Here is a 22,736-nt window from a genome sequence, read left to right as displayed (position 1 = left end):
CTTGAAGGCAGGGCTGTTTTGTCACTGTAAGCTGCTCTGCTTACCTCCCCTTTCTTTTTTTGCTTAAGAGCAGGATAAAAATGCTTCAAATAAATAAGTAAATCAATCCAGCCTTTCAGAGTAGGACCACTTGCATTCCCACCCTCCATAAGTCTGTTTGAACCTGTGGAAAGAGTTGATGCACATACGAAGTTGCACACACCCATGGGCACTCTCTGCAGGATCAGCAGCCCTGCATTTTACAGGTTTCCAAATTGCTCATGAAATGTATGCACACGTAGGCCCTGTTCACATTTTCTGACAAGCATGTGGAAGCCAGGGCAAGACCAGCAGGTGTGATTTTGCTTGCCCCCTCCTGTCAGACCATCAATGTGCCATAAACAACTTAGGCTGCAATCCAATACACACCTACCTGGGAGTAAGTCCCATCAAACTCAGTGGAGCTTACTTCTGAGTAGACATGTACTGGATTGCAGCCTTAGCTACCTGTGGGGGGAATCTGTGAGGGCTAGAATCTTAAGTCTGGGTTTTATGCAGTGGTGGCTGATGCCCATTGGGACTGGTGGGGCGGAAGGCAGGGAGCCCAACAGTGGGTGGCACCAGAGCCAATGAGAGGCGGAGCCAACTCATTCTACCTTTGCCCCCTCCTCCTCTCTGCTGAGTTCTGCAAGGGCAACACTGAAACTGAGAAGGAAGCCGGCACCCAGGGCCACCCTCTAGGCTGGTTGTAAGCAAGAAGGCAGGCAGGTCGGGGCTGGTGGAGGGCTTACATAGGCTGGCGGGGCAGTGCCATCCTAACCCCAACGGACCAGCCTCCGCTGGTTTGATGTGTAACACGGCTGGGATAAGAATAGGGTCAGCAAAAGTTTACAGAGTAGGCGACGTTTTTGAGTCAGAGACACAGATTGTGCTTTAATTGATGTCCTTTTAAGAAGGGGGGGCTGGTTCAGTGCTGGCCGTTGGTTCTTTTCCTCCCCCACCCAAACAGCCCTCGCCATCTGCAAACAGCCGGCGCACAACATACACCTGTCTGGCCTCCTGAAAAACTCATTACTCTTCTCGATATCAATCAACCGCTCTTTGTCGAACACAATCCCAATTGTGGTTTATAAAAAGGAACAGGGCAGGGCTTTGTCAAAGGGCCTAGGCGCCACTGTGGACACCCAGAGAAAAAGGCTGAAGGAAAGCCCGGTGTTTTTACTGACGGCCGTTTTACGAGTGGTTTAGGATGCTCACAAAAAGATGCTTTCATCCGAGTCCACAAAAACGAGCGCAGGATTGCTGCAGGTGGCAGCTGTGCTTTCCACAAGCCATCCACACGGCCGCTCCTAATGTCTGAAGGAGAAATTAAATGCCTGCAAACATGGCTGGGGACATTCGAGGAAGTCACAAGAAATCCCAGTTTCCCAGTGCATGGACCATGGAGCCTTTACAGCAGGCGCAGGGAACCTGTGCCCCTCTGGATGTGCTCCTCTGGATGTTGCAGAACTTCAACTCCCATTAGCTCCCACAAGCATGGTCAATGGCCAGGGATGATGGGAGTTGTTGTTCAGCAACATCTGGAGGGCCAAAGGTTCCCCATACCGGTTGTAGTGGAAGAATTAACTGAGGTGAGAATATCCTCCAGATATTGGCTTGTGTATTCAACCATGTACGTGTGTGTCTCTATGTTGTTGTTGCGGGCAGAGAGATGGAAGTAGGGTCCCCTGCATAGCCACCTCTCCTCCCAACTTCCATAAGTTCATTGTAAACTGTGAACAGAGTTGAGGCATGCCCCCTCCCTGATGGGTTTCCGCCGGGCCTTGAAGACCTGGCTATTCAGGCAGGCCTACAGGGTTTTTGGGGTGGATTAGTTTTTATGATGTTATTAATTGGTAGGCTGGTTTTAGATTAATTGTTGACTGTTTTTTGATTCATATGTTGTATTTATTGTGTTACTGTATGTCGCCTAGAGTGGCCGTTAACTCGGCCAGATAGGCGACTCACAAATAAAATTTTATTATTATTTTATTACATACAAAGTTCCACATGCCCACAGGCACTCTCTCTGCACTTGGGTCAGAGGTCCTGCATTTTGCAGTCTGCAACTGTGCATGCAACTTAGTAAGACACACAGGCCCCACTCATCGCTTCCATAGCGTCCAAACAAGCCTTTTAAGTAGAGACCTTATCCCAGTCTGTGTCTGTGTTAGAATTGCTTTTTTAAATGTTTTTAAAGTTTTAAAAAAATGTTTTTAAAGCTTTTTTAAAAAAATGTTTTTAAACATGTTTTGTTTTAATATGTTTTTAATGCTGTTTCGTTGTAATATATTTTAAGGTCTGTTTTTATAATGTTTTAGAGTGTTTTCAGTGCTTTCGTTTGCCACCCTGGGCTCCTGCTGGGAGGAAGGGCGGGATATAAATCTAATTTAAAAAAATGGCAATGGACTGCGACTTATGGCGACCTTACAGATAGGGTTTTCATGGTAAGCGGTATTCAGAGGGGGTTTACCATTGCCTCCCTCTGAGGCTGAGAGGCAGTGACTGGACCAAGGTCACCCCGTGAGCTTCATGGCTGTGTGGGGATTCGAAACCTGGTCTCCCAGGTCATAGTCCAACACCTTAACCATTACACCACACTGGCTCTCAAATCTAATGAATGAATGAATGAATGAAGGGAGGGAGGGAGGGAGGGAGGGAGGGAACGAGACAGAATATGCTGTACTTAACCTTCATCATACTTCCTGGCACAAGACAATTGACTGTCTGCAGCAAAGGACAAGATGGTGCGCTGCTCCCCCTTCCATGCAGATGACTAGACTGGCATTGGAATCCTTCCTGCAACCCATCTCATCCCTACTGACCGTACTTGGCTGGGTCTGATGGGAGTCAAAGACTAGCCCATTGATCCTTTTGGCTGTCCTTCTTCTGAACCTTTTCCAGCACTCCAATATCCTTTTCGAGGGATATTGGGGAACTGCTGCCACTCAGTGACTAAGCTAGATGGACAACACAAGGCTGCTTCCTGTTCCTCTTTTAGGGGAAGGGCTGTAGCTCACTGGCAGAGCATCTGCCTTGCATGCAAAAGATCCCAGGTTCAATCCCTGGCATCCTCCGGACCTGGCTGGAAACTTTTCTACTCTCTGAAACTCTGGAGAGCCACTGCCAATCCGTGTGGACAATACTAAGCTAGATAGATCAATGGGTCCTACTCAGATTGAGGTGGTTTCCTACCCCACGGTGCCTTGAAGTATCCCCTGTTTCAAAACAGCAGGACCATCCCAAAAAGAGCTGGGTGCATTTGCCACTAAAGATCTCTTGCATCAGTGGCTCTGGGCTGCAAGATAAGATCTGTAATTATATTTCCCCAATTCCTCTAATCCTCTAGTGGCTTTTCAGCCTTAAGGAGGCAGACTCTTAATTACAGCAAGTCAAACTGGATTTTTATTAGTAGCCAAGATTAGCTACTTCCGTGGTGGAAAAGAATAAAATTGATTCCATTGGTGGTGTGGGAGAAAAGAAGCCACAGAAAAGCAGAGGGGTTACAGGCCACGCTTATATCATGGTATGAATTCCCATTCAATAATGTAAAAAACCCCAAACTGCTAGTTTAAGATCAGAGCTAAGACTATCTCTAGTTGGCTCAAGCTCCAGGAAATTAGAAGCGGAGGTTGATGTCTTAACAGATGTGCCCCATGATGCGTAATGATGTTGTACTTTGTCACACGCTGCGCTTGCTGACAACTAGGGAGAGGAGGAATTTGATTCGGTTCACATTTAAAGGCAAACCTACCTAACGCAGACTACTTTTCTGAACAATATGTGAACCAAGACACAGCCATCCTTCAACATTCACCCTTCTTTCAATTTTACAATGCAGTTCTCCAGCCAAGTCATATGTACAAAACCACATATACTTCTGTAAGGTGTGCATCAAAATGCATATATTAGAGAACATACAAAATATATTATTTTAGAGAAAATTGCTTTGCAAAAATGTGTATATTTGGCAAAACTGCATACAAAAAATATGTATATTAGGAGAGCCGGTGTGATGTAGTGGTTAGGATGTTGGACTAAGACCAAGGTTCAAATCCTCACTCAGCCATGAAACTCACTGGGTGACCTTGGTCTGGTCTCTTAACCTCACCTACCTTGCAGGGCTGTTGTGAGGATAAAAAGGGAGGGAGGAAATGCCACCTTGAGCTCTTTGGAGGAAATGTGAGATAGAAATATAATAATTCACACTAAAATACTGGTGAATTTTCATGAGGACTTTTTTTAATGCAAACAGATGTGGAAATACGAAGAACTGAACTTGCGAGAAACCAAAGTTGACAGATTTGTCCATTCCTACTCACAACCTGCCCTCCATGCACCCACCCTTTCCCCTTGGTCTTTCAGGTCCAAATCCAAATGGGGGAGATGGAGTGCTTGAGACAAGCAAAGATGCCCCACGTGGTCCTCTGTGTATCTGCCTTATGGTATTGTCAGAGGAATCCTCCTGTGACTTTAATCCAGGAATGTTGGTTGCTCACATCAGCAGGATGGATTAAACAGCAGAGGGTCTCCTCTGCTGCAATAGGGCTGAGAGTGGTACTGTTGCCAAGAACCTAGGATATGGAATGGGTAGCCCATGGTTCCTAGCACCATTGCGATCGATCATTGATCAGTGCTAGCAATAAAAAAAAATGTCAAAGCAAGTGCCCCTTTAATCTTTCTCTTAGGAGTGTGGAATGGACTTGGGGTGGGCAGAAGGCAGGTTTAGATCAACCAGGGGTCCTGGAATGATTTGCAGTAGGCTGGCAAGGATTCCTGACTTCCAATTGTCTAACTAGGACAGCAGCAAAGTGACTCCCCCCACCCATCCTAAATTACATCGATAAAATCAAGAACGCTTCGGATAACCAGGAGTGGATTTTTGAGTGGAAGGACTGTGAACTCCACTCAGTTCTGGTACTCAGAACAAATTTGTGGGATCACTTTAAGTCAAAGAGTTATGTCTTGCACTGGTGAATCTTGAGAATCTCACCAGGGCCGGCTCCAAGTTTTTGGGGTGTCCTCGGGTGCATTCAGTGGACTGTCTCCTTGAATGGGTCTGCCTGCTTTCACTGCAAATCCATTCACTTCCCCAATCCATATAACCATCCAGAGCACAGGACAAGTGGAGAATGAAGCATAGCACATTCACTGCTGTCATCTTTGGGGTGTTTGGGGGCTTTTCCTCCCATTGGATTCCCCCCCCTAAAGATTCCGTGCACTTTTGCCAAACTTGGGCTCCCCCCGCGCCCATTGATACTTCCCTCTTATGCGTGGAGGATGCCATTTTGGTGACATAAGGACCCCCACTCAAATAGTGTTGCATTCACACCATACATTTAAAGCACATGGCTTCCCCAAAAGAATTCTGGGAACTGTAGTTTGTTAAGCGTGCTGGGAATTGCAGGTCTGTGAGGGGTAAACTACAGTTCCTGGGATTCTTTGGGGGGAAACCATGTGCTTTAAATGTGTGTTAAATGTGCTTTAAGTGTATGGAGTAGTTGTGACCCACTAAGATAAAGTGGATTAGAATCTGCACGTCACTGTCAAGGGGAAAATCCATTTCTCTCCCTCATTTCTACATTTGGATAGTTATTGTACCATTAACACAGATTAGTTATCCCTTTAATCTTGACTATCTTTCCAGGGGCTACTTTCCTCTCCATGTGAGGATATGTTTCCATTTCGTCATGCCAAGGCAGAGTAAATATGGAGCAGATATGTGAGTACGCTCCTAACAATGCAGTATCACCAACGGAAAAGGCAGAAGCATAAAAAGATGAAAGGGATAACAGCCGGAAAGTAAAGTGATACAAGGATTCAGTTGAGGGTAGCTGAGCCATACGAGTGGTGAGCAGATGAGACTGCTCGACCTAACAAGGGCATTTTTGAGCTGAAGCAAAGCGATGGTGTGGCAAAGTTGCTGACTGCAAGCCAGGAAAAGTCCTCCGTTCAAATCCCGACACACAGCTGCAAAGTGATAAAGGCTGCCATCCTCTCGTTTGCAGTGTGGGGACAAGCACGGCTGGCTGTTGCAAGCAATCAGTGAGCATACATGCCAAATTTGTTCACAGACGAAATACTCTTTGGTGGCAGAGATGGGGAGGAGGGGAGAAGAGAGAGAATCCAGTTTGAGATACACAAAGCTGCAGAAGGGAAGCAGCATTAAATTCCCAAGAGCTTAAAAACAATAAACATTGGAAGATGTGCATAGTAAGTTTCGGCAACAGCACCACACAGACAGAGGAAGAAAATAATCTTGCAAAAGCCTCCCAAGACCACACCGGATCATCTGAGCTTAAGTTGCCATTTTGTGCAAGGATGTGGAAATTCTGTGGAGATGGAATCTCAGAATTCATGCTGGAGCCCTGTCAGTATTACCAGACCCAAAACTCAGTGGCGGTACACATGCTTTGCACGCAGCCTCAAGTTAAATCCCTGGACATCACCATTCAGTCAATGAAAAAATGGAAATGGACTGCCTTCAAGTCGATCCCGACTTATGGCTACCCTATGAACAGGGTTTGCATGGTAAGCGGTATTCAGATGGGATATACCACTGCCTTCCTCTGAGGCTGAGAGGCAGTGACTGCCCAAGGTCACTCAGTGAGCTTCATGGCTGTGTGGGGATTCGAACCCTGGCCTCCCAGGTCATAGTCCAACACTCTAACCACTACACTGCACTGGCTCTTGGCATTCAGTCAATATACACCAGTAATGATCTCAAGAGATATCTAGATACAGACTGCCAATGTGGGAATGTCAGAATTATTTGGAAATGGTAGTTCATTGGGAGGGTGACACTCCCAGCTCATGTAGTCCTGGATTAGGACTGGATCATTTTGGGACTAATACCGCCCCGCCCCCCTTGCACTCTAGGTAATAGATTGGGAAAGGTTGCTTCAGTATTCCTCACATCACTTAATACTGTGCTGTATTTTTCAGCAATGTCCTTCCACATGACCAAGATCCTTCTCTAATGTTTACTTAAAAGTAAGTCCCATTCAGCAAAGGAGCTTTTAATTACAACCTTAACTGAAAGCTGCCTGTGTGCAGGCTCAGCCCATTTAATTGTTCAGTGTTAATCGCAGCAGTGAGATTACTGACAAATAGCTGGTCAATTTCTATTTCTGTTCCAGCACAGGGGAGCACTGATTCCAGTTCCCCCCTTTTTTTTTATTCTTTCCACTTTCATACCACAATAGTGCTGTTTTGCAACAAATTAATTGGAACAAAAATGTAAAAGAGGAAATACGTCACTGAAACCTCCCAATGCCCTACAGGACAAGAAATTAACATTACCTATTCATTATCACTAATCCATCAGTGGGAGTGTTTAAAACAGTCAGGACCTGCAAACAGGAAACTTTTCATTAAAGGAGCAGGAGCCCTAAAAAGCCTCACTGGGCAGGCAGGGACTACAGTTGTGTTTTATTAACAAAAAGAGAGTGTGTCAAAACTCAGGTCTGAGAAAACATGGAAGTACAATACAGAAAACATAAGACTGCAGAGCTTGGAAAAGTTACTTTTTTGAACTACAACTCCCATCGGCCCCAGCCAGCAGGGCCAGTGGATTGGGCTGATGGGAGTTGTAGTTCAAAAAAGTAACTTTTCCAAGCTCATAGCCTGGAACAGAAATACAAACAAAAAGCAACTATTGCTGTGAGCCCCACTGACAGCTGCCAGTAGCTTATAGGTGCTCCTCCTGCCTCCCAGGAAGAACATCATGGCAAAGGGAAGGGAAATCAGGCCTCGTCCATCAGGCAGTGTAGCAGCAGATGCTCCATTGCACACTTTCCTCTTCCCTGCCAGAGAGAATACTTCTAAGAATTTTATAATTAAAAATGTATGCTTTCCCCCCTCTTCCTTGTTCCTCTTGTGTTGTGTCCTTCAGATCGTTAAGCCCGAGGGCAGGGCAGGGACCATCTAATTACTCACTGGTGTAAGCCACTCTGGGAGTCTTTTTTATTTTCATTTTTCAGATGAAGAGCAGAGAGTACAAATGCTTTAAAATAAATAAATAATGCCAAGAACGTAAGAAGAGCCTGCTGGATCAGGCCAATGGCCCATCTAGCCCAGCATCCTGTTCACACAGTGGCACAACCCTGGCACAGACCAGCAATCAAAGCAGACACACAGGAAACATGAAATGCAATCAATTTGTTTTGTGCCCCAAAACTACCTTCTGTCCATCACACACCTATTGTCACCTTTAAAAAAAAAAATTACAGTAAATAATTGGGCACGTTGACTTGCAAGTGTGGCCAATGCAACACATATGTAGGATTTTAAAATGCCCACCTTGGCCATTCCCATTGGCTTCTCTCCCCTACAGACCCGGGAAGCGTAGGAGGCAGGCACTTGTAAAAGCATCCAAAGCCATTTGTGATACAGTTGCCCTATATTCTGAAAGCTCTGAAACAGCATGTGAGGCATCTATTTTTATCTATTTTTATCATGCAATGACTGGTGACCCAACCTTTTAAATTGTCTTCCTGCCCTACGGATTGTACTTCTACACTGTTTTCTCTTCCCCCCCCACTGCAAATTATTTTATCCAAAGCTCATAGCAGTGCTTTCCATAAAAATAGAACATACCTATAGCCAACAGATATTTCTATCAAACTTTAATAAGCAGGGAAATTGGGCAGCTATAGTGAATGCACTAGGGGAGCAGGAGACCTGACTTCCTCTCTGAGATATTGGACTGCCCTACAAATGGTAATGGACTGCCTTCAAGTCGACCCCGACTTATGGCTACCCTCTGAATAGAGATTTCATAGAGGGGGTTTACCATTGCCTCCCTCTGAGGATAGTCCTCCCCAGCTGGCTAGGGCCTGCTCAGCTTGCCACAGCTGCACAAGCCAGCCCCTTCCTTGTCTGCAACTGCCAACTGGGGGGCAACTGGGCTCCTTGGGGCTATGCAGCTTGCCCACGGCTGCACAGGTGGCAGGGCACATCACCCCTGAGCCACTCCCTGTGGGGTTGATCTTTAGCTGGCCCTTGACACCCAGGAGACACGAGCAGGGATTTGAACTCACAGACTCTGGACTCCCAGCCAGGCTCTCTACCTACAAATTTGTCAAAATGCAAATACAATTTGGGTTGGTCTTTCACAGTCCAATCCACTTCCTGTGTAGCTTGGAAGAATTTGGTAACATGTGCCTCTGAGCATATGGTGAGTGGTGGCAACACCTGCAGTCAGCCCAAATAACAGAAACAAGACAGGTGCTGTGCTGATCTTGTTTTTGCAGGGAGGAAGCAACAGTATTAAGTCAGTTGATATAGTTCAGATAGGCATTTTAAATACGTTTGATTTACTTTGCAATTATAGTGATGTTTTCTACAATAAATATTTTATTTTGCTTCTGTTCCTATGAAGATGTGAAGTACAGCAACACTTTAAATTGTGTTTGCATTTTTACAAATTTGTAGGAAAATACAATATCTCAGAGAGGTCAGGTCTCCTGCTCCCCTGGTGCACTCACTATAATGGCCCAATTTCCCTGCTTTTTAAAGTTTGATAGAAATATCTGTTGGCTATAGGTACATTCTTAAACCTAAAGGTTTTTTTTTTTGCCTGTTAGTGAATTTCTCTGCTTTTTAATCTGGGAGGTAAGAAATGGGATCCTATGCAAGTTTGCTGAGAATAGATTGATTATTTGCATGTTTATTGAGTTCAATGGCATTTACTCCCTGCAACCATGCTTAGAATAGGTGAACCTGACCACAGGGGATGGGGAGGGGAGGAGGAGGAAGGGCAGGGATAGGAGAGGAGTAGTGAGGGGAGGAAGGGCAGAGGAGAGGAGGTGAAGGGGAACAGGCAGGAGGGGGAAGGGAGGAGGAGGGCAGGTTTGATCATTTGAATGCTTATTGAGTTCAGTGGGATTTACTCCCCTGCAATCATGCTTAAGATAGGTAAAACTGACCATGGGGGAGGAGGAGGGGGAGATGGAAGGAGGGGATTGAAAGGGGAGGGGGAGGGGAAGGAGGGATTGAAAGGGGATGGGGGGAATGGGAGGGGGAAAGGAAGGGAGAGGGGGCAAGAGGGAGGCGATCGGAGGGGGGAGGACAGGTTTGATCATTTCCATGCTTTTTGAGTTCAGTGGCATTTACTGCTGTGCAATCATGCTTTGGATAGGTGATGCTGGGGGTTGAACCTGGGACCTTCTGCATGCAAGGCAGATGCTCTACCACTGAGCTATGATCCTGACACAGTACATAGGAAACTGCCTTAAACCAAGCCAGACCATCAGTGCATCTAACTTAGGGTGCTGTTGTTACGTGCCTTCAAGTCAATTACGACTTATGGCAACCCTATGGGTCAGCGACCTCCAAGTGCATCTGTCATGAACCACCACACTTACTATGCTGCCAGTTCTGGTGCATCTCCCCCTCTCTTTTCTGAAAAGGACGCACACAACACTAGTCAAACCCCTCGCCTTTTTACTGTAAAACCTGGTGAGATCAGCTTGAGGGCTTTTTAAAAAAAATTCAGCCTCAAACAGATTTCACAACTGATCTGCAGATCAACCCATGGCGTCTCCCGGGGTGGCCCATGGAAACGCTTTGCTGTGCTCACAGACTCAGTATGGTCTATGGCCTAGCACTAGCTCTCCAGGGTTTCAGGCAGGGGGGGCTGTAACTCAGTGGCAGAGCATCTGCTTGCATGCAGAAGGTCCCAGCTTCAATCTCCAGGTAGGGATGGGAGAGAAGAAGCATCTCCAAGATCCTGGGGAGCTGCTGCCAGTCAGTGTGGACAATGCTGAGCGAGATGGACCGATGGTCTGACTCAATGCAAGGCAGCTTCCTATGTTCAGGAATTGCTCCCAGCCCTATGTGGAAATGCTGGAGATTGAACCTGTGGCATTCTGCGTGCAAAGCACAGGCTCTACCCATGAGCGACGGCCTCTACTCATGAATCAGCTGCCACATGCACAGTCAAGATCCAGAGCTTGTGCCACATTCTCGCAGAAAGGCATGGGGACTTCCTTATTTGTCCCAAGTCATTGCCTATTTGTCTGGGATTTGGGGGGGGGGGAGCGTTCAGAAAAAAAGAGTTAAGTATAGGTAATACATGAATACAACACTTTTAATATATCGAACAATAAAAGGAAACTTTAAATAGTTATTCCAAAGGCACTTATATCACAAGTTAATGAGACAAATGTGTATTTTGAAAAGTGTTCCTTTGGTGTTTCGGCGAGACGCGTTTCGACAACCTGGCTTCCTCAGTGGCCAAGTGCATAAAATCTAACACGAAAATACAAATAGTGTCTCAAAAGGGAAAAAGCATTTTTTAGCAACAATATATTCATTATAATGGCAGTCACCCAAGCTGAGGAAGACAGGTTGCCGAAACACGTCTGGCTAAGCACTTTTTAAAAATAACTCTTAAATAACTCCTTAACTCTTTTCCCCCCTGAACTTTTGCATGTTGCTAAGGACAAGCAACTTTTTTTCTGTTTGAGGGATTTTTGGGAGCACCACTGTTGTGGTGCAAAAGCTGGAATGACATTAGGGAGTTGGCAGCTAGCAGGTTCTGGGCCAAACCTGCCTGTCTGCTGTCAACCCAGAAGCAAAAGAGGGCTGCTGAGAGAGTCGGGGCTGTGGGCCACTTTGGAGGGGGCACCCACTCCCCCTCTGCCCCCAGAATGACCCATCAGCAAAAGTGGCTGACAACCAGAGCAGAACACACGGCTTCATTCAAAGCTTTAAAATGCCTAAAATGCTAACATGAGGGGGGGAGGGGAACTGTGTTACCCTTCAAACAGAGCTGGGGGACCTTTTTCAGCTCCAGGGCCACATTCCCTTCCAGGCAACCTTCCAGGGGCCATGTATCGGTGGTGGGCAGGGCCAAAGGAAAAAGTGGGCGGAGCAACAGATGTAAATATTGCTTTTCTACAGTGGGCTATTTTCTAGGCACCCTCCAAGACTTCTCTCTGTCCTCCACCCAGGCAACCAGGAGGCATCATGAGAGGCCAAGGGCACATGCCAGCCACCAAAAACTCTCGAGGACACAAAGCAGATCAGTAGGGAGTGTCGAGTCTGGGGAGGGGTTGTGGCCTGGGAGGGCCAAGGAGAGAGGCTTGGAGGCCTATATTTGGGGTCTGAAGCTCCATAGCGTAGAGGATCCTCTTCTGGTCAGGCCAAGAACCCCTTTTCCCAGGCTCACATTGTTCCCTCCCTTCAACACCTGTAACTTCTCGCACAAAAGGCCTTGGGATGTCCCCAGAGCATTGCCAGTTTCTTGAGGGCTGCCAGCTCCTCTGCCTTCACCCGCTCTGTAGACTCCAAAAGGGTTATCTCCATGCGACCCTCTGCACCGGCTGACTTCTGCAAGTGGACCCCCTTATGAAGGCAGAAGAGCGGGCAGTTGGCAACCCTCGCGCCGCCACGAAAGTCAGGCAGGGCTCTCGCCGTTAGCAGGTTGAAGGTGCAGTCCACCTGTTAGGAGAGGGGGATCCACGGTGCACGATCCAAGCCCAAAGCCCCTCCGATATCACCCTCCCCTTCCCGATGTAACTTTTCCTTGCAGAAAGAGAGGTGTAAATCGGAGCGGGGAGGAGGAGAAGGGCTGGAGGTCGAGAGCGATCGCCCACCCAAGCCCCGCTTCCCGCGGCTGCATTGCAGCTGCTGTGGCTGCCCGCGACTCACCGGCGGCGGCCAAGGATTCGGCCCGGCCTGCCGCTCGCAGGAGCTGGTAGTAGAGCTCCATCTCCGCCTCGGAGATCCGGATCAACGGCAGGCGCAGCTCCGGCGAAGGGCCGGCCAGGGCCATGCCGACTTCGAGGCGCTACTCCTGGCTGGAGGAGGAGGAGGAGGCGCCCTCCATACTCTGCCTCCGACGAGGAACTCTTCGCCGGGCGTTCCGGAGAATGAAGCGCGCCCTAGCTCGGGCTGGGCTGGCCTCGCCGGCCCGGAGAGTGAGTCTCTCTCGCCCCCGACGGCGAGGCGCAAAACCTGGCGCGCACCGAGCGGCGGCGAAGCAGGCGCACCGGATCGGATGGGCGGAGCGCGTTTTGCCCCGCGGCTGCTCCTCGGGGAGCCGCGGGCCTGGCGCGCTCTGCCCTTTCGGTCCTTCCCCGGGCTGAAGAGTTGGATTCAGACGTGTGACGCCGGAGATGCGCGATTCGTAGCCAGGACCCCCTCGCTTTCCGCCGCCTCTCCTCCCGGGTTCGCGCTCAGGGGTTGGGGACAGGTTCGCGTCAGGGAAGAGGATTCTCTCAGTTATCATGTGCATATTTATGCACACATGGTGTGTGGTGGTGGTGGGGAATATTCACTCTATAGAGCAGCTTTGTCCAAGTTCCATGCAGACTGTTGTTTCATATCACAGACCTGGGGGAGGGGAAGGCACGTAGGCTGTTCTCTTGCGTGCTGCGTGGGTTGCATAATTAGGCTTCTTTTCCAACATCAGGGTCTCGCAGCAGTGACAGGCAGACACTGCCCTCATTCTTTTCAGAGAAAATTCTCCCCTCCCCTTATTCAAACCGGGTGCAGGATTTTGATCCTAGCTGTTCCCCCCAAAAGCCACTAATCTATCAGAGTGATATAGAGGGTTGGTCCTTTCCCCACATTTGATCGGGGGTGGAACATTACTTTCACCAAGGGGTGCTGCTCCTCATCTTGCACTCGCGTAAGTCCGTTTCCATGGAAAGCAGAAGAAACAATGGGTCTATTAGGCAAATTTCTCTGTGGCTGTCTCACTTCTGTATGAAGCCAGAATATACACGCACACAGTGCCTTGCAAAAGTAAATCAGCCCCATGACCCGTGCTCTCATATTACTGAATTATAAATGCAACATTGTACATTTGTTCTGTATGGTATTTTATTTTGAAACACTGAAACTCAAAATCAATTATTGTAAGGTGACATTGGTTTTATGTTGGGAAATGTCTGTTAAGAAACATAAAAAATGGTAACATGTTGCTTCAACTCCCACACATTACTATTTGGTAGAGCCACCTTTCGCTGCAATAACAGCGTTAAGTCTTTTGGGGTAGGTATGTACCAGCTTTGCACAGTGTCGGAGGGATTTTAGTCCATTCTTCTTCGCAGATTCACTCCAGGTCGTTCAGGTTGGTTGGATGCGGGCAATTGTCAAAGGGTGCCACAGATTCTCAATGGGATTGAGATCAGGACTTTGACTGGGCCACAGCAGGACATTCACCTTTTTGTTCTAGAGCCACTTGTGTTGCTTTGGCCTCGTGCTTGGGATCATTGTCCTACCGAAAAGTGAATTTCCTCCCAAGCTTCAGTTTTTTAGTGGACTGAAGCAGGTTCTCTTGCAGTGGGCGGGGCAGCCCTGGCGCGGGAGACGTGCGCGGCTGCTCGTGAGAACGCGCCGGCATGTCGGGCTTGGGGGCTCCCGGACGGACGATGCCAGCAAATGTGGAAATCAAGGCACGGGTTCGGGACCGGGACCGGCTAGTAAGGAATGTGGAGCAGCTGAGTGGATCTCCAGGCTGCGTCATTCTGTAGTCGGACACTTTCTTTCCTGCCCCACACGGGCGACTGAAACTTAGGGACTTCAGGGTGAGTGAGCAAGTAAGGCTGGGATTAAGGAGGGGACGGCGGGAGAGAGAAGAACCCCCTTTTGAAGAACCCCTTTACCTATGCAGGTAAGAAGCCAGCAGGCGTGTGGGGGCTTTCCAGTGTTTTGCACAGCCTGCAGCATGTACGACTATATGCCTGTTGGACAGAAGTCGTGGGTGTGCTCTCGGTGCAATGAGCTCCTGGCTCTCCGGGAACGACTTCATTTCCTTGAGGCCAAGGTGGCAGACCTGGAAAAGCTGAGAGAGGCAGAGAGGTGTGTGGAGGAGGCCTTCAGGGACGTTATAGCTGTGTTCCACTCCAGCGATGATAACTCTCCTGCTATCATGGAGAACGATGGTCTCGGGGAAGGAGAGCATCCAGCTGAGGAAGAGGGAAACGATCCCTTAGAAGGGACCCATTCCTTGGGGGATGAGCAGCTATCCTTGTAGTGGGTGATTCGATCATTAGGAACATAGACAGTGGGGTGTGTGATGGGCGTGTAGACCGCAAGGTGTTTTGCCTGCCTGGTGCGAAGGTTGCGGATATCGCTCGTCGTTTAGATAGTTTGGTAGACAGTGCTGGGAAGGAGTCAGTGGTCGTGGTGCACGTTGGCACCAACGACATGGGGAAATGCAGCCGTGAGGTCCTGGAAGCAAAATTTAGGTTGCTAGGTAGGATGCTGAAAGCCAGGACCTCCAAGGTGGCTTTCTCTGAAATGCTACCTGTTCCACGCGCAGGACCAGCCAGACAGGCCCAGCTTTGCAGTCTCAATGCGTGGATGAGACGATGGTGTCAGGTGGAAGGGTTTAGATTTGTTAGGCACTGGGGAACATTTTGGGACAAGCCGGGCCTGTACAAAAGGGATGAGGTCCACTTGAACCAGAATGGAACCAGACTGCTGACACTTAAAATAAAAAGGTAGCAGAGCAGCTTTTAAACTGACTGAGGAGGGAAACCCGACAGGAGCTGAGAAAGGTCCGGTTCGGAATAAACTTCCCCCCTGGGATAAAAACCAAAGAAATGATGAAATTTTAAAAGGGGTAGGCCTAGAAGTAGGCATTGTGAGAGCAGGGGCACAGGATATAAATTCAGAAGAGCAAAATTACCACAGGCCAAACCACAAGTGCCAAAGACACTTGAAGAGAGACACTGCTTACAAGTGCCTGTACGCTAATGCTAGGAGCCTCCGAACCAAGATGGGAGAACTGGAGTGCTTGGTCTTAGAGGAGAGCATTGATATAGTGAGCATAACGGAGACCTGGTGGAATGGAGAAAACCAGTGGGATACGGTTATCCCTGGATATAAACTATATCGGAAGGACAGGGAAGGACGTATTGGTGGTGGAGTCGCTCTATACGTGAAAGAAGGCATTGAATCCAGCAAGCTCGAAACCCCAAAAGAGGCAGACTCCTCCACAGAATCGTTGTGGGTGGTGATACCATGCCCCAGGAGGGACTTAATACTGGGAACGATCTATCGTCCCCCTGATCAAAATGCTCAGGGAGACCTTGAGATGAGATATGAAATTGAGGAAGCATCCAAACTAGGAAATGTGGTAGTAATGGGTGACTTCAACTACCCGGACATAGACTGGCTGCATATGTGTTCCAGTCATGACAAAGAAGCAAAGTTTCTAGATATTCTAAATGACTATTCCCTAGACCAGTTGGTCATGGAACCGACCAGAGGGACGGCAACCCTGGACTTAATCCTCAGTGGGGACCGGGACCTGGTGCGAGATGTAAGTGTTGTTGAACCGATTGGGAGCAGTGACCACAGTGCTATTAAATTAAACATACATGTAACTGGCCAATTGCCAAGAAAATCCAACACGGTCACATTTGACTTCAAAAGAGGAAACTTCACAAAAATGAGGGGATTGGTAAAAAGAAAGCTGAAAAACAAAGTCCAGAGGGTCACATCACTCGAAAATGCTTGGAAGTTGTTTAAAAACACTATATTAGAAGCTCAACTGGAGTGCATACCGCGGATCAGAAAAGGTACCGCCAGGGCCAAGAAGATGCCAGCATGGTTAACGAGCAAAGTCAAGGAAGCTCTTAGAGGCAAAAAGTCTTCCTTCAGAAAATGGAAGTCTTGTCCGAATGAAGAAAATAAAAAAGAACACAAACTCTGGCAAAAGAAATGCAAGAAGACAATAAGGGATGCTAAAAAAGAATTTGAGGAGCATATTGCTAAGAACATAAAAACCAACAACAAAAAATTCTATAAATACATTCAAAGCAGGAGACCATCTAGGGAGGCGATTGGACCCTTGGATGATAAGGGAGTCAAAGGTGTACTAAAGAACGATAAGGAGATTGCAGAGAAGCTAAACGAATTCTTTGCATCTGTCTTCACAGTGGAAGATATAGGGCAGATCCCTGAACCTGAACTAACATTTGCAGGAAGGGATTCTGAGGAACTGAGACAAATAGTGGTAACGAGAGAGGAAGTTCTAGGCTTAATGGACAATATAAAAACTGACAAATCACCGGGCCCGGATGGCATCCACCCAAGAGTTCCCAAAGAACTCAAATGTGAAATTGCTGATCTGCTAACTAAAATATGTAACTTGTCCCTCGGGTCCTCCTCCGTGCCTGAGGACTGGAAAGTGGCAAATGTAACGCCAATATTCAAAAAGGGATCCAGAGGGGATCCCGGAAATTACAGGCCAGTTAGCTTAACTTCTGTCCCTGGAAAACTGGTAGAAAGTATTATTAAAGCTAGATTAACTAAGCACATAGAAGAACAAGCCTTGCTGAAGCAGAGCCAGCATGGCTTCTGCAAGGGAAAGTCCTGTCTCAGTAACCTATTAAAATTCTTTGAGAGTGTCAACAAGCATATAGATAGAGGTGATCCAGTGGACATAGTGTACTTACGACTTTCAAAAAGCGTTTGACAAGGTACCTCACCAAAGACTTCTGAGGAAGCTTAGCAGTCATGGAATAAGAGGAGAGGTCCTCTTGTGGATAAGGAATTGGTTAAGAAGCAGAAAGCAGAGAGTAGGAATAAACGGACAGTTCTCCCAATGGAGGGCTGTAGAAAGTGGAGTCCCTCAAGGATCGGTATTGGGACCTGTACTTTTCAACTTGTTCATTAATGACCTAGAATTAGGAGTGAGCAGTGAAGTGGCCAAGTTTGCTGATGATACTAAATTGTTCAGGGTTGTTAAAACAAAAAGGGATTGTGAAGAGCTCCAAAAAGATCTCTCCAAACTGAGTGAATGGGCGGAAAAATGGCAAATGCAATTCAATATAAACAAGTGTAAAATTATGCATATTGGAGCAAAAAATCTTAATTTCACATATACACTCATGGGGTCTGAACTGGCGGTGACCGACCAGGAGAGAGACCTCGGGGTTGTAGTGGACAGCACGATGAAAATGTCGACCCAGTGTGCGGCAGCTGTGAAAAAGGCAAATTCCATGCTAGCGATAATTAGGAAAGGTATTGAAAGTAAAACAGCCGATATCATAATGCCGTTGTATAAATCTATGGTGCGGCCGCATTTGGAATACTGTGTACAGTTCTGGTCGCCTCATCTCAAAAAGGATATTATAGAGTTGGAAAAGGTTCAGAAGAGGGCAACCAGAATGATCAAGGGGATGGAGCGACTCCCTTACGAGGAAAGGTTGCAGCATTTGGGGCTTTTTAGTTTAGAGAAAAGGCGGGTCAGAGGAGACATGATAGAAGTGTATAAAATTATGCATGGCATTGAGAAAGTGGATAGAGAAAAGTTCTTCTCCCTCTCTCATAATACTAGAACTCGTGGACATTCAAAGAAGCTGAATGTTGGAAGATTCAGGACAGACAAAAGGAAGTACTTCTTTACTCAGCGCATAGTTAAACTATGGAATTTGCTCCCACAAGATGCAGTAATGGCCGCCAGCTTGGATGGCTTTAAAAGAAGATTAGACAAATTCATGGAGGACAGGGCTATCAATGGCTACTAGCCGTGACGGCTGTGCTGTGCCACCCTAGTCAGAGGCAGCATGCTTCTGAAAACCAGTTGCCGGAAGCCTCAGGAGGGGAGAGTGTTCTTGCACTCGGGTCCTGCTTGCGGGCTTCCCCCAGGCACCTGGTTGGCCACTGTGAGAACAGGATGCTGGACTAGATGGGCCACTGGCCTGATCCAGCAGGCTCTTCTTATGTTCTTATGTACTTCTCTGTATTTTGCTCCATCCATTCTTCTTTCAGTTTTAACAAGATGCCCAGTCCCTGATGCTGAGAAGCACCCCCACTGCTGCCACTACCATATTTCATTGTCTTGAAGCATAGGCAGTGTTAGGTTTGTGCTACACATAGCACTTTGAGTTTTGGCCAAAAAGGTCTATCTTGGTCTCATCTGACCACAAAACCTTTTCCCACATCACAGCTGGGGCACTCTTATGCTTTCTGGCAAACTCCAGATGTACTTTCAGACAGTCCTTTTGAGTAACGGCTTCTTTCTTGCCACCTTCCCATGCAGGGCAGTGTTATGCAGAGCTCTTGATATGGTTGCTGGTGCACCACGACTCCACTCCCAGCCACTGAACTCTGTAGCTCCTTCAAAGTGCCTCTCTGTGGCTTCTCTCACAAGCCTTGTTTGAGTGTTTAGATGGACGACATTTTCTTGGCAGTGCCTGGGTGGCGTGATGCAGCTTCCACTTCCTAATCCAACTGTGCTCACTGAGATACCCAAACACTTGGATATTAGTTTGTACCCTTTTCCTAATCTATGCATTTGTACTACATTATCTCTCACTTATGTAGAATGCTCTTTGGTCTTTATTTCCCTTGAGATCCACAGCCTGGCCAATGATCCAACAGTGGGGGTTTTATCCTGACAATGTGACGGCAACTTCAGTGGTTCACGGGTGGAGGCTAATGGTACGGTAACTGTGTCCTCAAGACGGCCATTTCTTTCATCGGTGTAAACTGGGAGCTTCCACAGCACAGGGGTTGAATACTTATACAAGTAACATGTTTCAATTTTTTGTTTCTTACAAACATTTCCCAACATAAAACCAATGTCACCTTACAATAATTGATTTTGAGTTTCAGTGTTTCAAAATATCATACAGAACAAAATTACAATGTACCATATTGTTCCTGAATTTTCAACTGCTGCCACCTCTCTCTATATTAAAACACTGTTTTTAGGATGTTAATTTTTCATGCATGTAAGCTGCTTTTGGGAGGATGCCTATAGCTGCAATTAAGGTAAGAGGAATGAAAGGAATCACAAGGGTTGCCTACAATCTTACAAATACTTCTGCGAAATTGCTAGACCTTAAGAGACATTTGCTAGCTTGCTGGCTAGACTAAGGATAGAGATGGGGGAGTAGTTTTTGTAATGCTTCCCCTTCCTAGAAAGTGATTTTTCCTGGTCAGACAAGAAGCCATTTACAAACTGGAAGGTATGCTTATGCTCCATATGTACCACAAATGGAGGGGCAACGTGGAGGGTTGCAGCATCCCACCCACACACACCCAGGTGCTCTTACCCACTTTATTTGTTACACACAAAGATCGGGTTCACTCAATATGACAAATTTAGCCAGACTCAAATCAGAACATACCAAAGTTTATTGATTATTTCAAAAGAAAAACCAAAACAAGTTTGTCTTTGTAATGAAAAAAGGGTAAGTTGCATTCATAAAAGTTAACATTCACATTCCATTGTCATTATATAAAGCAACAAGAACGTATAAAATTGGAATTGAAGTGATAAAAATTAAGAATGCAGTCCTGTTGGGTTTTTGCAAGAAGCTGAAAAATGCATCTTAAAACCTGTATGTAATTTTACACCCTCCACCTTTCCCCCGTATTTACAAAAAAATATTTTTCGGATGTTCCACTGCTGATTTAAGTCAGACAAGTTTCAAGATAATGACACAAGTCTCTTTGGACTGGCGTGGCACAGATGCAAAGCTGCATTTAACTTTTTGTTTGCTTATTCCATGTCATTAACCATATGCAATCCTGCAGTAATGATTATATTGCTTTGGAGCAGGAGGAGTCATCAAGCAACACTCAGATACTGCAATATACAGGATGAAATGCAGAGGTGGTTAGTAGTGCTTAAGGCCCAATCTCTGCAGAGAGGAGATCACGTGGGAAAACTCCTGCAGGACTGTACCACATCAGAATGAGTGCTCCGTGAAATGTTGAGGCTGCTTCCCCCTAAAACTCAGTTACCTATGTGTAGCAGTCCTCCCCGACCTCCAAAGGAGCAGGATTTAAACACGAGATTCCCCATCTGCTGCCTCAAGTGATACCACCCAGTTTTAAACTGTTTTGCCTTCCCCCTCACTTTCATTTTTTGGTGTTGTAGGATCAGGCCCATCCCATCATTGTATAAATAGGATTTCATGGAAATCAACTTTCCTCTCTTCTTCCTCCAAGCCTTATAAATCTCAACGAACATTATTTCTGGGTGGATTGGGCCCTTTGGTCTCCCCAGTGCTAGCTGAGCGGAGGCGAAAAGGAAGTTTTGATTCCAAGCTGTTTTGATCTTGCCAAAATTACAAGTTTCTTGGAGGGTGGGGTAGATAATGGATTGCGAGTTTGAGACTTCTCCTGTCTCACCTTGAACAAAAAGCCCCCCAAACAAACAACCCACAATCCCTAAAATAAAATAATTGGCTGGTGCAGAGTGATTCCTGATCACAAACATTAGGCAAAAGGCTGCATGTACTGCATGGATGGTGAGCCTGCAGCTCTCCAGATGCTACGGGGCTTCATCTCCCATCATCCCTGACCACTGATCATGCTGGCTGGGCCTGATAGGAGTTGGGAGATCAACATCTGGAGGGCCGCAAGGTAGAAAAGCTGGAGCTGACCATTTCAGCACTTGTGGTGGAAACGTCACATAAATACTGATTAAACTATGCATATAAACACTGCCCCCCCATTCAATGATTTGGCACTCAGGCTGCCATCCAAGCTGTCTTTGGGACCTAACTGGATGCTGCAGGGGAGACATGGCTGCCACCAGTCCAGCTCCCTCACTCTCCATCTTGTTTTTCATCCTTTTTTTTTTAAAAAAAAAGTGGTGCAATGAGATAATCAGCATTCAGCATTTAACCGCCTCCTAGCTGCACCCAGTGAATTGTCGTGGGGAAACTTGCAAGCCCAGTGATGGTCACACCACATTTCTTTTATGAGAGATTACTAGAGAGATAGATGTGAGTCACAGCTAGCTTCCTTCCTCGCAGCCCATAATGTCTTGTAATGTCTTCTACAAGATGGACTTTGTTGGCACAGTGGAAGTGAAAAATTCCAATCTACGGCCCCATTTTGAAATGACGTGACAATAGAAAGTATGAGCGCTCATCAAAGGAAGGAGGAGCCTTTCAGCCACATCTCAACAAAATGCTGGGAGGTTTAGGGACAGCCCTGCTTATCAAAAGCAGCCCTACAAAAATGTTTTAACTGGTCCATACATGTCCCACCACTGTGGAATTGCCTACTGGTAAATATCCTCAGGCTTGCTCTTGCATGGAAGCAGCGTGTGAACCAAGGCTTAACATTCCCAGCTCTAATCCAGTTCTTTCTGAGGCCTCTTCCACCATTGCAGGAAGTGCCATAGTTCCGTGCAACGTATATACGTGGTATTTTCTATCTACTGCATGTGCCCAAATGAACTGCTTCACACATTTTGCAGTGGCACACATGCGCCCATGTGTACATATGCACCTGCCAGAGGTGCGCAGCTGAAGACATGCCTGTGTTGCACATGAAAAATAACATTTCTAGATGTCCATGCAAAAGATTCTGCAGGGACACCTTCAAAACTTCATGTGTGAATCGGCAGTTAAGATGCGCCACATTTTGGTCAGAAGGTAACATGACGTGCCTTGTCTCTCCTCTTTCTCTTCACACAACAGCAGGGACAGCAGCACAGATGTTTTTGGGCGTGTGTCCCCCCCCCCCAAAAAAATATAGTAATAAAAAAGGCAGGACTGACATCCCATGGGGTGGATCTTCCCCCCTGCCCAACAGAAGCCCATGGGGTTTGAAATGGGAGGACAGGGAACAAGGTTAGGATGGCAAGTGACCCCCGGCTTGCATCCTTCACTGACACCAGGGACACTTACCTGGCCTTGTGAACAATTAATACATCCCAGACAATGTGGCAACCTGTGTCCGAAGACATGTGGGTAACCTCACAAAAGCTCAAGGCAAGACAGGTC

At 46.9% G+C, this 22,736-nt stretch overlaps 1 protein-coding gene across 1 annotated transcript in view; it reads right to left on the bottom strand.

Moving 5' to 3' along the window:
* Positions 1–13,007, bottom strand: part of MCF2 (MCF.2 cell line derived transforming sequence) — a 68,704-nt gene extending 55,697 nt beyond the window's left edge. Inside the window, exon 1 of the mRNA XM_061598662.1 lies at positions 12,676–13,007. Within this exon, the coding sequence (XP_061454646.1) occupies positions 12,676–12,799 (124 nt within the window). The 5' untranslated portion in view covers positions 12,800–13,007. The remainder of the gene's footprint in view (positions 1–12,675) is intronic.
* Positions 13,008–22,736: the final 9,729 nt, after the last annotated feature.

This window comes from Rhineura floridana, chromosome 16 (genome assembly GCF_030035675.1).
Source record: "Rhineura floridana isolate rRhiFlo1 chromosome 16, rRhiFlo1.hap2, whole genome shotgun sequence".
NCBI classification, from domain to species: domain Eukaryota; kingdom Metazoa; phylum Chordata; class Lepidosauria; order Squamata; family Rhineuridae; genus Rhineura; species Rhineura floridana.
The sequence above is the reverse complement of the archived record's forward strand: the minus strand, read 5'-3'. Positions and strand labels throughout refer to the sequence as shown.